Source organism: Myotis myotis, unplaced genomic scaffold (genome assembly GCF_014108235.1).
Source record: "Myotis myotis isolate mMyoMyo1 unplaced genomic scaffold, mMyoMyo1.p scaffold_m19_p_1, whole genome shotgun sequence".
Taxonomy (NCBI): domain Eukaryota; kingdom Metazoa; phylum Chordata; class Mammalia; order Chiroptera; family Vespertilionidae; genus Myotis; species Myotis myotis.
Window position 1 is genome coordinate 203569811 of NW_023416313.1, and position 12267 is coordinate 203582077.

The window sequence follows — 12267 nt, forward strand, 5'->3', positions numbered from 1 at the left end:
TGAGGGGTGAGGTTGGGGGGTGACAGGGAAGATGGGGAATCAGGCACAAGGCTTTGGTGGTGGTTGGGGGCTCCTGTCCCCCTTAGAGCTGCGGCTGAGCCTGGCCTGGCCCCTCCTGCCCCTCCCCTCTGCCTCCAGGCCCATTGTCTTTGTCAGAGACTCTCGAGCTGAGCCCCTTCTCCCAGCTCATCTTGCTGTTGGGTGGAGGGGGGACGAGGAGCAGCACTGAGCCCAGAGGGGAGAGGGCCTGGGAGGGGCCATGGGGCGCCCTGGTTCCAGCCCAGGAAGACAAACCCCGACTCCACCCCACATTTTCTGGACTGTTCCACCAGGCTGCGGGGTCTCTCCCGTTGCCAGGGGAAATCCAGAAAGACCTGTCTCCGCCAAGGTGGCCTCAGTCTGCGAGGTTAAGAGCTCAGCAAACCTGGGCACGTGTGAGGGCACACACGAGAGCACACGTGAGCTCACACGTGTGCTGGGAGCAGCAGGTAACACTGGCCTTGCTTCTCTTGAGCCAAGTCCCCAAACAAAGAGCCTTGAGGAGGGCACATTCCAGAGCGAGGTGGATTTGCCAGGAATCTCCCCGCCCCGCACCCCCTCACCATTGTAGAGGTGGAGGGGGGACACAGGCTCCCCGGCAGTTAAACAACCTTGAGAACCCGACCTTCCCGAAAGCCGCCCCTCCCATGGGCCGGAGGCTGCCCTCTGCCAGGACACTCAGATGACTCAGAGTCAACAGCCTGGAAGAGCCCAGCTTCCGGAGGCTCCCCATCCTCCAGGGGCCCCAGGGTTTTCCCGGAAGGGCTCTGAGCGAGACCCTCCCCCAAGATGTCCCTTCTCTTCCCCCTTCCCGGGTGGACCCGTGCACCAGACGCCAGGCGGGGCTCCTGTGCCCACTAGGGCCCCTGTGGTCCTGTGAGATGAGCGGGGCTGAGCTTGGGGGGCGTGGCTGCAGATTGTGGGTTCATTTGGTGGAGAGGCCCTGAGTCGGCTCTGGGCAGTCACACCCACACCTCGCAGGGCCGGCTGCAGGTACCTGGGGGGCCCAGGGTCACCAGCACGTCGGTGGGGGTGGTCACTTGCTCTTCTTCCCGGGTCTCTAGACTCCCCTGTCCAGGCAGTGGTGGCGTTGGCCTTCCTGTGGCATCTCCTGTAGGGGGCAGGGGAGAGGGGGAGCAGGTGGGCACAGCCCCTTGGCCAGACGCCTTCCACCTGGGACAGTGCTCCCTCCAGGCTACTGGCAGTAGCCCTCACTCCTCTCTGCTGTGCCAACTCCAAGAGCAAGGGGTGGAGCCTAGGGCGGGTCACCCCTCACCTCCTAGCCTCCTAGCCTCCTGAGGCCTGACTGGGCCCCAAATAGAGTCAGAGAATCTGAGAGCTCATCGGGTCTTAGAGCCCGTCCAGTCTCACGCTCCATTTCGCAGGCGAGGAGACTGAGCTTGCAGAAAGGGCCCCTTGTCCAGGGCCACCTGGCTTCCTGGACACAGAGCCAAAGCCGGTCTCCTGGTTCGCACGCCAGCGTTCTTCTCCTGTTTGCAATGCGCTTTACAGTTCACAGAGCTCTGCCGGGAACATCCACATCTCGTCGGCCTTGGGAGGCAGCAGGGCAGGCGTTCGCGTCCGTTTTATAGTGAGGAAGCGGGGGGCCAGCTTTCTGACCTCGGAACAGTGCCCTGTCCCCAACCCCGGCTCCTTAGATGCATGGATCTCCGGAAAGCACTCACATGTCACATTGTCATCCAGGACCCCATCTGATTTGAGCCCATGTATCAGCTCACATGTACTAACTCCACTACTGGATGAAGGTCTCTCCTTCCCTCCCTTCTCTGTGAGCTGGGCGCCAACAGGAGGAGGGACTCACCTGGGACCCAGGCAGGGACTTGGGTAACACTGGTTGTGACCTGCACGGAAATAAGAGAATGTTTCTCTTGGTTCGGCTGTCACCCCCATGACTCACTCCCTTCTCCCAGGCTTCCCATCTAACTCACTCACTTTTCCTTCATTCCTGGTATTAAGTTCTTACTACCTGCTGGGCATTTTGCTAGGCACTTTATATCCACACCTTATTAATCTCAACTCTCCTATCATAGTAGGTTGTAATGATTCAATGTATGTCATGTGCCAGCTCCGTGTCATCTCAGCAAGTATCATATCCATGCTGTGATCTCAGAGACAGGAGCAGAAGCTCCAGGGGTTAACTAGCCTACCCAGTGTCACAGGGCCAGTGTGGCGAAGCGGGATCCCAGCCACACCTGCTGTCCCTCCCCACAGCCCACAGGCAGAGGTAGATAAGCCATGGGGAACCGGGAGGAGAGATGGCAGAGGGGGACAGAGGACCATGGCTCGGGACTGTGAGGTCTTGGAAGTGGAGCTTTGGTCTGGGAAGACAGCATGTGGTTCTGCAGAGAGAGAAGAAGCTCATTAGAAAAAGTGTTTGTGTCAGTGGTTGAGCATCGACCTGTGAACCAGGAGGTCACGGATCCATTCCCAGTCAGGATCAATGATTCTCTCTCATCACTGATGTTTCTATCTCTCCCTTCCTCTCTGAAATCAATAAAAGTGTTTTTTTAAAAATAAGTAAAAAGTATTTGGGGAAGTCAGGTATGCAGGTTGGAGGGGCAGGGGACAGGGGAGGGATTGGCAGGCTGGTGAGGGAAGAAGTAGATTCATTCTTCTGGAATGGTTTTTTAGGAGGACGCTCAGTTCTTACAGGGGACTGCTGGGCTCAGGGAAGGGGCTGGGATCCCCGTTTCTCAGTGAAGTGGTTTGAGGCTATCCACAGCTCTGCCTCTACTTCCCCACGAACCACTCACAGAGGAGACCTTGAGGTTTAAGCAAATCAAGCTCAGAAAAATGCCAAATCTGAAATTCATCTAGAACCAGTTCTAGACCTCATCTGCTCGAGTGACAGCCAGAACTAACAGGACACGTGCCTACTTCCTTTCTGAAGGGGGCCCCAGACCAGCCCAAGTGAAAAAGCATCGAAGCTACTTGATAAACAGTAACTGTTATTACTTCCATTAGGAAAAAACTGGGTCCTCGGATCCACCCTCCACTCCAGCCTCTCTCCAAGTAAAATCCTACATATACTCCGTCCTTCTCCCTTTCCTCCCCCATAGGACCCTGCCCCATGGCCTTGGCGGCTACCAGGTCCCCCTCTGCCACACTTGCCCAATTCCCTGGTGAGAGGACCCACTCACCTGGCCAGCCTGAGAGTCACCTGGGAAGGAAAGGTGAGAACATGAGCTCAGGGAGGGTGATCTGGCCGCCTTCTCCCCTCCACCCACGGCCAGGGCTGGTTCCACCTGTGACCTCCTGACCTTGTCCCCAGAGGTCAGCAGTGGAGAGAGCTCAGACTCTTATGCCTGCCTCTGCCCCTCCCGCCCCACTGGGACTGGCCACCACAGACCCCAGAATCCCAGATCTGGAGGGTCTACAAGGTGTGTCACTTGGTGAGAGGAAGCCTCCTAGTTTCCTCCAAGGCCTCCTGTGATGGGAGTCCCACCCCACCTGGGCCAGTCCACCCTGTGGTCCTAGCTGTAACCCTCCTGCCTCCCAAGCCTGCCAGTCACACCAGGTCACTCTGCCCCTCCCCCTCACCAGGGGAACAGTTCTAGGAGGAGAGGAGTTGCTCCTCCCTTAGTCAGGGTCCAGTTCCCATGATGAATAGGGCTCTGTCCTGACTCCCCTCTCTCCTGGAGGAATTTTGGCCATCACATAGTTCTCCTGGTCCTACTATGACCTTGGCCTCCTGCACTCTGTGTTACCAGTAACTTGGGCATGCCTTCTGCCTGGTTTCCCAGGGCACCTGCCAGGGGTGCCTCAAGCTCAGTCTCCTCCCAGCCCCTTGCCTCCTGGGCCCAAGGCAGTTGAGCTGGAGTTCGTGCTCTGACTCTGAGGCGAGGGTTGGGGATCGAGAGCACCCAGACTCCCCAGGATCCACCCGCCAGCTCTTCAGGCCTAGAAGCCAGCACCAGCCTCAGAAGCTGCATGGCCAGGGGCAGGGGATGGGAAGACTGAGGAGCTGGGGTGGAGGTTGCTGTGGACCTCTCCCACCCCTACCAGCAACTCCCTGGGATGTGGGCACCTCTTGAGCCCACAGGGGAGAGGAAGTGGGTGAGGCCTCATGCCAGGCCAGGAGAGCAGGGTCCCAGCGCTGGGTGCTGCTGCTCCAAAGTCCCTTTCCTAAGACTCCAGAGATGGATGCCAGGCACCCAGGATAATCTCCTAGTGGCTCTTTGAGGTGCTGCAATCCAAGGGGAAGGGGAACCCCCCACACATCTCCCCCAACCCAGATACCCTTGTCAGGAATGGTCCCGGCCTCCAGCCAGGTGCTGGTGGCCGCCCGGAGTGGCTGCCTCTCCGCTGGTCTGGACAGGGTCCCACTGGTCTTCTGCTCTTGCTCCCTCGAGGGCCTGGCCAGTTCCTCCTCCTCGGCTTTCCTCATGGTCAGGCGAATGTCTGAGCTCGAGTAGGTGTAGCCATGGCCGGCGGGGCAGATCTCCCTGAAGGCCTCTACAAGGTCAATGGTCAGAGACTCACTGAAGATGCTGTTCCTGCAGGGACCCAGAGCCCTCCCTTTCCTCCCTCCCCTCCCTTGGGGAGATAAGGCCACTGCGGCAGCAAGGAGGGAGGGGCCCCATGTTGGTTAAGGAGTTGAGCAGGAGGGAAGACTAGGGTCTTCTGGCTTAAATTTAGGTTCAGGTGGGGGAAAATGGCGACTGCTTATAGGAAGCTTGAGAGGCGGGGACAGAGGGTTACCTGTGCCAGGCAGGGGGCATTTCTCACACTTGCTGCCCCATGCTTTGCCCACTCGGCTGCAGCAGCATATCTGCTTGGTGATCCTCTGGGTCAGAGGCAGGGTGCAGGTGCCTGGCCCCAGGGACCGGTAGCACAGCCCCTGCTGCATGGAGACAGCCTTGTCCGCTGAAACAGACATAGCAGGTGGGGATGGGCCGGTGGCCAGGGGGAGGGGAAAGCAGAGGCAAGAGGGCAGAGGATGGAGGAGTGGCTGGTCGTGCCCTCGGATCGGCCTGGCCTGCGTCACAGTCTGGGAGTTTGGGGCCCTAAAAATGCTCACAAGAATGTTAGGAAGAATAGCTGTAGTGGAATGCTTCAGCACCTCCTCATGTTACCTGTTGGAGGGGACCCTGACTCCTGCCCACATGGAGAACCTGTTTACAAGTGCTGAGTTACAAGTGTTCACCAAAGCCCAACATGGCCTGGGGTTGGGTGGGGAGCAGTGTGCTCTGAGGGCCACAGTCTCCTTGGGGAGATGAGAGGAGGTAAGGACCAAAGGCCTGATGGGGAGCTTTCAAGGCAAGGACATTGTCATTTTTGGAATCAGGCACCCTGCACAGCGTCTGATGGATTGATGGGTGGTTAGATCCATGAATCAATCCGGTGGGCCACAGTGAGGGTGAGCTAGGCTGGGTTTCAATAATAACAATGCCACTACCATTGTTCCCTTGCTTGTACTTTAAAAAAAAAAAAAAAAAAAAATATATATATATATATATATATATATATATATATATATATATATATTATTGACTTCAGAGAGGAAGGGAGAGGGAGAGAGAGAGAAACATCAATGATCAGAGAGAATCATTGATCAGCCGCCTCCTGCACACCCCTCACCAGGGATCGAGCCCATAATCCAGGCATGTGCCCTGACCGACAATCAAACCATGACCTCCTGGTTCATAGGTTGATACCCAACCACTGAGCCACACTGGCCAGGCTCCTTGATTATACTTTCATGGTAAATATTATAGATTATTCTCTTATAAATTACCTCAAAGGAAGATGAGGAGTCACGCCTCATTGGAAGACACTGAAATCTTCAGAGGGACAGGTGAGGGGAAAGGGTGGGGTGAAGAGGGCAACACTCAAAGTTGAGGAATTGATGATTCTGGGAGTCCTGGTCAGGACTCTGCAGCCCAAGTTCAACTCCCTGCCCCACCGTGAGTTACATGACCTCCTGGGTCTTATCTCCTTCATACTAAGGGCAATAGGTGGTGGATGCGTGTATTTCTGCCTGTCCCTCATACTCTGGTAAGAGCATCCTGGTTTTCCTGGGGGACCCACCCTTTATTCCCTCAGTCTTGGTCCCCACTTCCTGGATGAAGGAGTACAGTCCATATCCCTCTCACAGTGATTGAATCAGGGATGGGCACTTGATAAGTAGGCCTATGATGTTAATTAGCTTTGGGACTTTTCCTGGATTATTAGAAAAGAGATGCTTTTTATGTTCCTATTTGTTGTTGTTGAGTTTCACGGGTGGGAGGTTATAGACCTAGAGTGTCTGGTGGGTACCTTTGAAGGAATAAGAAACCAACACCGAAGGAAGAGAGCAAGAGCCATCCTAATGACACTGCGGGTGCCTGGATCCAGCCAGGCCTGAGGCACCCCTACCTCGGGACCCCCTAGTTGTGTGGCCCAATGAATTATTTTTGCTCACAGTGGTTTGAGTTGGGGTCTGTACACATGTCAGTTATTAGCCCGCTCATGAGCCATGGTCTCCAGGTTCAGTCTCTGCCTCCAGCAGCCACTTCCCTGGGGCTACCGTAGGGAAGGGCTTGGTCCCTTCGAGGTGACACAGCTGGCAACATCAGGAGGCTGCCCAGAGGGCGCTTGTAGCTGTTCTACTAGCCCTGGTCAGGTGCCAGGAATGAGGGCAAAGCGCAGAAATGACGGGAAGAGAAACTTAGTGCCTCCCCCTGCCCCACTTCATGGATATGGGTCATCAGAGGAGGCTGGATGGGGTAACACTAAGGGGGGAGAGGGAGAACACTCAAGGGCCATCTCTGCTCCCTGCATGAAGGCTCTCTCTTTTGGCACGAATATGTCACCTCCGACATTACATGCACCTGCCTAATAAAAGTGCGGGTGGGATGGGGTGGGGAGGAGAAGAACTGTATCTCCTCAAGGCCTTGGTTGCCTGTCTCTGTCACCATGAGGTCTTCTGAGAGTGGCCTGACATATCCTCCCCACCCCGGGCCCCTCACTCCCTGGGTGTCCCCTCTCAAGGCTTTGACTGTCTCCTCTCCCTGTGGAGACACACACAGTGAGCTGAGTAACTCCCTTCACACGGGCGCTCCCTCTGGGTGGCGCTGGAGTCGTGTTCATTCTGTGGTCTCCTCCAACCTAGTGCCTGGCCGCTTGCAGACTGAGGGCTTAGCCAGCCACAGGGAGCTCTGCTGAGCCGGGTGGCCGACCTGACCCGGGCTGTCACTTGGCAGAGGCCAGTCAGTACTGGTTTAACTCAGCTCTGGTCAGGCCTCCCTGCCCCAGGAAAGCCCCGTCCCGACCGTGGCGTCAGCTCTGCCATCTGAGAGGGATTGTCAGCCTGGGCCTCGCCCCGCTGGAAACCACAGAGGTCACTGGAAACAGCTGCCCGGGTGCACACGCACGCACGCACGGACACGATGCCAATAGGACTCGTGACACATACGTGTTCACAGATGCAGAGACACATGCGGAACCAAGGGGACCACAGGGCTGTGGAAAGGCCTGGGGCTGGCAGCAGGGGCATTCATGCTGCAGACAGGCCCCTCTGAAAGGTCTGCTGCTAAGCTCAGGCGCCGAAGAGGCAGCCTCTGCTCAGCCAGATGTTAGAACAGAGGCAACATACATCCCCCAAAGTAAATGAGGCCAAAGACGGAAGGGGAGTAGAAAATCCCGAACTGCAAAGTCCCAAGAAATGCCTAAAGCCGAAGTGAAGTAGCAGCTGTCGGTCCCGCAGGAGGGGACGGACCCGTTTTGTATGCTGGGCCCAATTCCAGGTTGGGTAGCAGCCGCTGGACCGTGGGAAGGGGCCTGGGGGGAACTTCTGCTCTGGGCCTGGCCTGTGAACCCCAGGGGTCCCATCTTGCCGCCCAGTGTCCCCGCCCCCATTCCCCACCCGCACTCACACACGCAGCGGCTCCTCGAGGGATCCAGCATGAGGCCGGGCTTGCAGGTGCACAGGTAGCTGCCCCTGGTGTTCACGCACTCCGAGTCCCTGCACAGGCCCAGGGTCAGGCACTCGTTGATATCTGCAGGGTTGGAGGAGATGACCATGGACCCGCCCCATGAGGCCTGATGGAGGGAAGGGCTGGGGCAGAGATCTTCAAATGCTTTCTCCAAGGAAAGGGACAACAATAAGAGAGCTGCCCTTTATTAAGTTGCTCCCTCCCTCTGTGCCTCACTTTCCCATCTGTCAAATGCGGTTAATAAGAGTAACTACCAGATAGTCTCCAATAGGAGGACAAAACAAACTAAAAATGGCAAATCACTTGGTCCTGTAGCTGATATTAATGATCATAATATTAAGAGCTAATGTTTACTGAGCGCCTCTTATGTGCCTGGTGCTTTACATGTGGCACCTCATTTAATTTCAAACAATTTCAACCAAACAGGTCCACATGTCCTCATTTTATAGGTGGGGAAACGGACGCTCTGGGAATAACTTGCCCAAATCCACTCAGCTAGTACGTGACATGCTGGGATGCCAACAGGAGACGCGGATAAGGGGACAGCTGGGGTTGGAGGGTGGAGACAGGGCTTCCCAGTCCCTCCTGTTCAGCCTGCCTGAGAGACCCGGAAGCAGCTCCCAGGCCCAAGTCTGGGGAACAGGCACGCAGGGAGCTGCAGGATGGAGATACCGACCAGGGGGAGGAGGCAGGTGCTGTGCAATCGTTTAGGTGTCTGCCTCCACCTGGGGCAGCAGCCATGTCTAAGCCACCCCTGTGTACTAGCACCTGGCACAATGTATGCAGCTCAGAGTGACACCCCAAAATTACCCCGAGGGAGTAGGAGAGAAGGATGGAGAGAGAGCGGAGGTGGCACACGGGGGTGCAGAGTTGTGGGGGGGTCCCTTCGCAGACATGGAGACCACCACCCCAGACTCAGGAAGGGGGAGGTTTCAGGGGCAGGGCCTCCGGGGGAGGGCCCCTGAGCACCCTGTACCCCGGGGCTCAGTGGCTGGAGAGCGGAGATTCTGGATATAAACTCACCTTCCCGGGCTGGGAAAGCACTGCACACATTTAGGTATGAATAGCTTTATCGCACCCTCCAAGGGCAAAACTACAGACATCTCTCCCCACCGCTGTCCCCCAGGCCCTCCGCCCACTGCCCCTGAGGGAGGCGGACCCTGGGCTGGGCTGGGCTGGGTCAGACGTCTGCCCTTGTGCCTGGTACAAGTCCCCTTTCTTATCGACCGGCCAGAAATCGCCTCTGGGGCCTGGCACCCCACAGGCAGGTAGCCCTGCCACCCCGGGGCGTCCTCAGGCTCCACCCCCCTGATGCAGCCTCCAGGGGGAAGGCACCTAGGAGGCCACCGGGGTCGAGCCCTGGTCTCTCACCCAGCTTCACCCAAAGTAGCCAGACAGACGGCGGTACGTCCAAGGCAGCCTCCCCTTTGGGAAGCTTAGTTCCTCGCTGACCTGCGGCAGCCCCAGAAGCCTCTCACGGCTGAAAGGCCTGCTCCTGTCACACCCACTGCCAGGCTCATAGCCGACAGGGCTCCTCACTCAGAGCCTGAGCTGCTGAGTGGCAGCTGCCTCCTTGGTGAAGCCTCTGGACCCCTCAGTCCCGGTCCCACGGCTCACCCCACTGGGATCCCCTGCAGAAGCCATAGCTGAGCCCCCCTCCCACCCTGTGTCCCAAGGTGCCCCTGGGCCTGGCTGCTCAGGCACTTTCTAATGCAGAGCACCTTGGGCCTCAGCTGGCCTTACAGAGCCGGTCATCCAGACCAGCCCAGCAAGGCCAGTCCCCTCTGCTCCATCTGTGCCTCCTCCCACCCCTACTCTCCCCCCCCCACCCCCGCCCGGCTGTGGGTTGAGGCAGGCGAAGCCCTGAAGGTGCTTGTTGGGCAACGTGCACAGAGGTCTCTGCTAACTCAGGCGGACCTGGTCTCCCACCCTGGAGTCCAAAGTCTTCCCATCCAGGGAGGTCAGCCCGGGAGGCGAGTGGATGTTGGGGAAGTGGGGTGGCACCCTCAGATATGGCATCACACATTCCATAGAGGCACCTGGCCCAGGTCCGGGAGAGGGCGGGTGGAGATGGGGAGGGAGGGATGGGCTTGGCTGCAGGTCCTTTCTCAGGGTGACCTATCCCATCCCCTGACTCCTTAGGCCTCTGGAACCTGCAAACCCCAAAGCTTCCCCAAGCTGGGGTCTAGAGTTCCCCAGGGGAGACCACGCAGGCAGCGTCCACCGGCGATGCAGGGTGGGTAGAGGTGTTCCTGCACCCTCAGGCCTCCATCACTTCCCTTCCCCGAGCCCAGCCGTGGCCCTGGTCATCCTTACCTTGGCAGTGAGTGAGGTTTAGTCTCTTGTACCCCTGGGGACACTCCAGCTGGCCATTTTCAATCACTGGAGAGGCTGAGGAGTGAAGGTACAGACAGGTCTCAGTGAGGGCCCTTGGGTTCCTTTGTCACCCACGCTGGGAGGTAGGGTGCAGTCTCGGTGTCCAGCTGTGTCTCCTTAGCTGAAATCCCTGCCCTGGCTCCCACCAGGCTACTCCCTGTCCACCTTGCTCATCATAAAAGTGATACTAAGCCACTATATATTTTGCATATGATTCTATTACATAACGTTTATATTACTCTATCAATGTAATACAATATCACATATGATTGAACACGTTTATCACTTTTTTAAAAACTTTTTGTTTTGAAGTAATTCTAGGTTTGCAGGAAGTTGCAAAAAAAATAGTCCCTGAGGCTCCATCACCCAGTTTCTCCTAATGAGTACATCTTACATAATTATAGTTGTTCTACTGATGTTTTTAAAAAATATTTTTTATTGATTTTTAGAGAGAGAAGAAGGAAGAGGGAGGAGAGAGAGAGAGACATCAATGTGAGAGAGAAACATTGATCAGCTGCCTCCTGCATGCCCCCTACCAGGAAACGAATCCAAAATCCAGGCAATGTACCCTGACCGGGAATCGAACCAACAACCTTTCAGTGCACGGGACAACACCCAACCGACCGAGCCACACCAGCCAGGGCTGTTTTGCTATTTTTTAAACATCTGGATACAATTCACACCCCGGCTAAGATCGGTCTATTTTGATACTTGGTTTAGCTGACAAAGTATCCTAGATCAAGAGGGAAGAAACTCATTAGTGATTGCACTTATACAACCATGACATTTATTTTTCACTCACATTTACCAATCATGCGATGCTGTTGAAATCTGGCTAGTAAAATTCCATCTGCCCATAGGGAGGTCAGTTACTTGTTCTTACAAATTAAATTCTAAGTTAGAAAATTCCAGCTTTCAAGTTTTTCAAGTGTGCAAATGGAGATGGTTTACAGCATCCCATAATAAGGAAATAATTTGCAGTGTTTCGGTGTTGGTACATCTCCTGCCTTGATTTCACAACATTCCCTTTTACTTTATAGAGAAATTTAAAACTTTTTAATTAAAAAAGCACACACAGGGAAAAGTCTCCATTACTTTGGAGGGACAGACTAGTATGTCGACCTTGCTGAAAAGCTCTAGCAGGGAGCATACTACTGACAGCCATCTGTCATCACAGAAAAAGGCAGCAAATATAGAATATCCATATTTTTGTGTTTTTTTTAACAAAGAGTAGCTCATCTTTAAGTCTGACACTTCCTCTGCCAAGAAAGACATAGCCAGCAGTTCTCAAAGGGCTCGAGGAATTTTCACAGACACCATTCCAACACAAAGTTCCATAAAGATACCATCGGACTTCGAAGGTCTTGTTTTGTAAAGCTAAACTGCATGATGACTTCCCATAGCAATTTGTCCCCTGGCTTTGACTTGTTTGCAGCAATAGCTGGCCCATGAAGTCTGCAGTGGAGGCATTTTACATCCAGTCCTCTCCATCACTGTCACCTTACTAGTCACAACATCAGTGGGTAAACTTCCAGAGCTGTTTAGTAAAGCTTATTTTTATTCAAGAAGTCACTTACTGTCGAGATTATATGTCCTCTGGTTCATCCTCTCTTTAATGGTTTACAAAAGGATAGTTCTTGCCCTGGCCGGGTGGCTCTATTGGTTGGAGTGTCATCCCATGTACCAAAAGGTTGTGGGTTCAATTCCCGGTCAGGGCACATACCCAGGTGTGGGTTCAATCCTCAGTTGGGGCACATACCAGAGGCAACCAATCTATGTTTCTCTCTCATATCTCTCTCTCTCTCTCTCTCTCTTCCTCTCTCTCTCTCAAAAATCAGTAGACATATTCTCTGGTGAGGATAAAAAAAGAAGATAGTTTTTTGTATATTTTATTATGGAAATGGATCCTTGCAAA

General features: G+C 55.0%; 1 protein-coding gene across 1 annotated transcript in view; it reads right to left on the reverse strand.

Annotated features, from left to right (window-relative positions):
• The window catches only part of LTBP2 (latent transforming growth factor beta binding protein 2), a 95093-nt gene that overhangs the window by 26027 nt on the left and 56799 nt on the right, over positions 1-12267 (reverse strand). Inside the window, exons 9-15 of the mRNA XM_036312989.1 lie at positions 10293-10367; positions 7917-8039; positions 4762-4926; positions 4300-4515; positions 3201-3220; positions 1862-1901; positions 1037-1150 (exon numbers count right to left, since the gene is read on the reverse strand). Of these exons, the coding sequence (XP_036168882.1) occupies positions 1037-1150; positions 1862-1901; positions 3201-3220; positions 4300-4515; positions 4762-4926; positions 7917-8039; positions 10293-10367 (753 nt within the window). The remainder of the gene's footprint in view (positions 1-1036; positions 1151-1861; positions 1902-3200; positions 3221-4299; positions 4516-4761; positions 4927-7916; positions 8040-10292; positions 10368-12267) is intronic.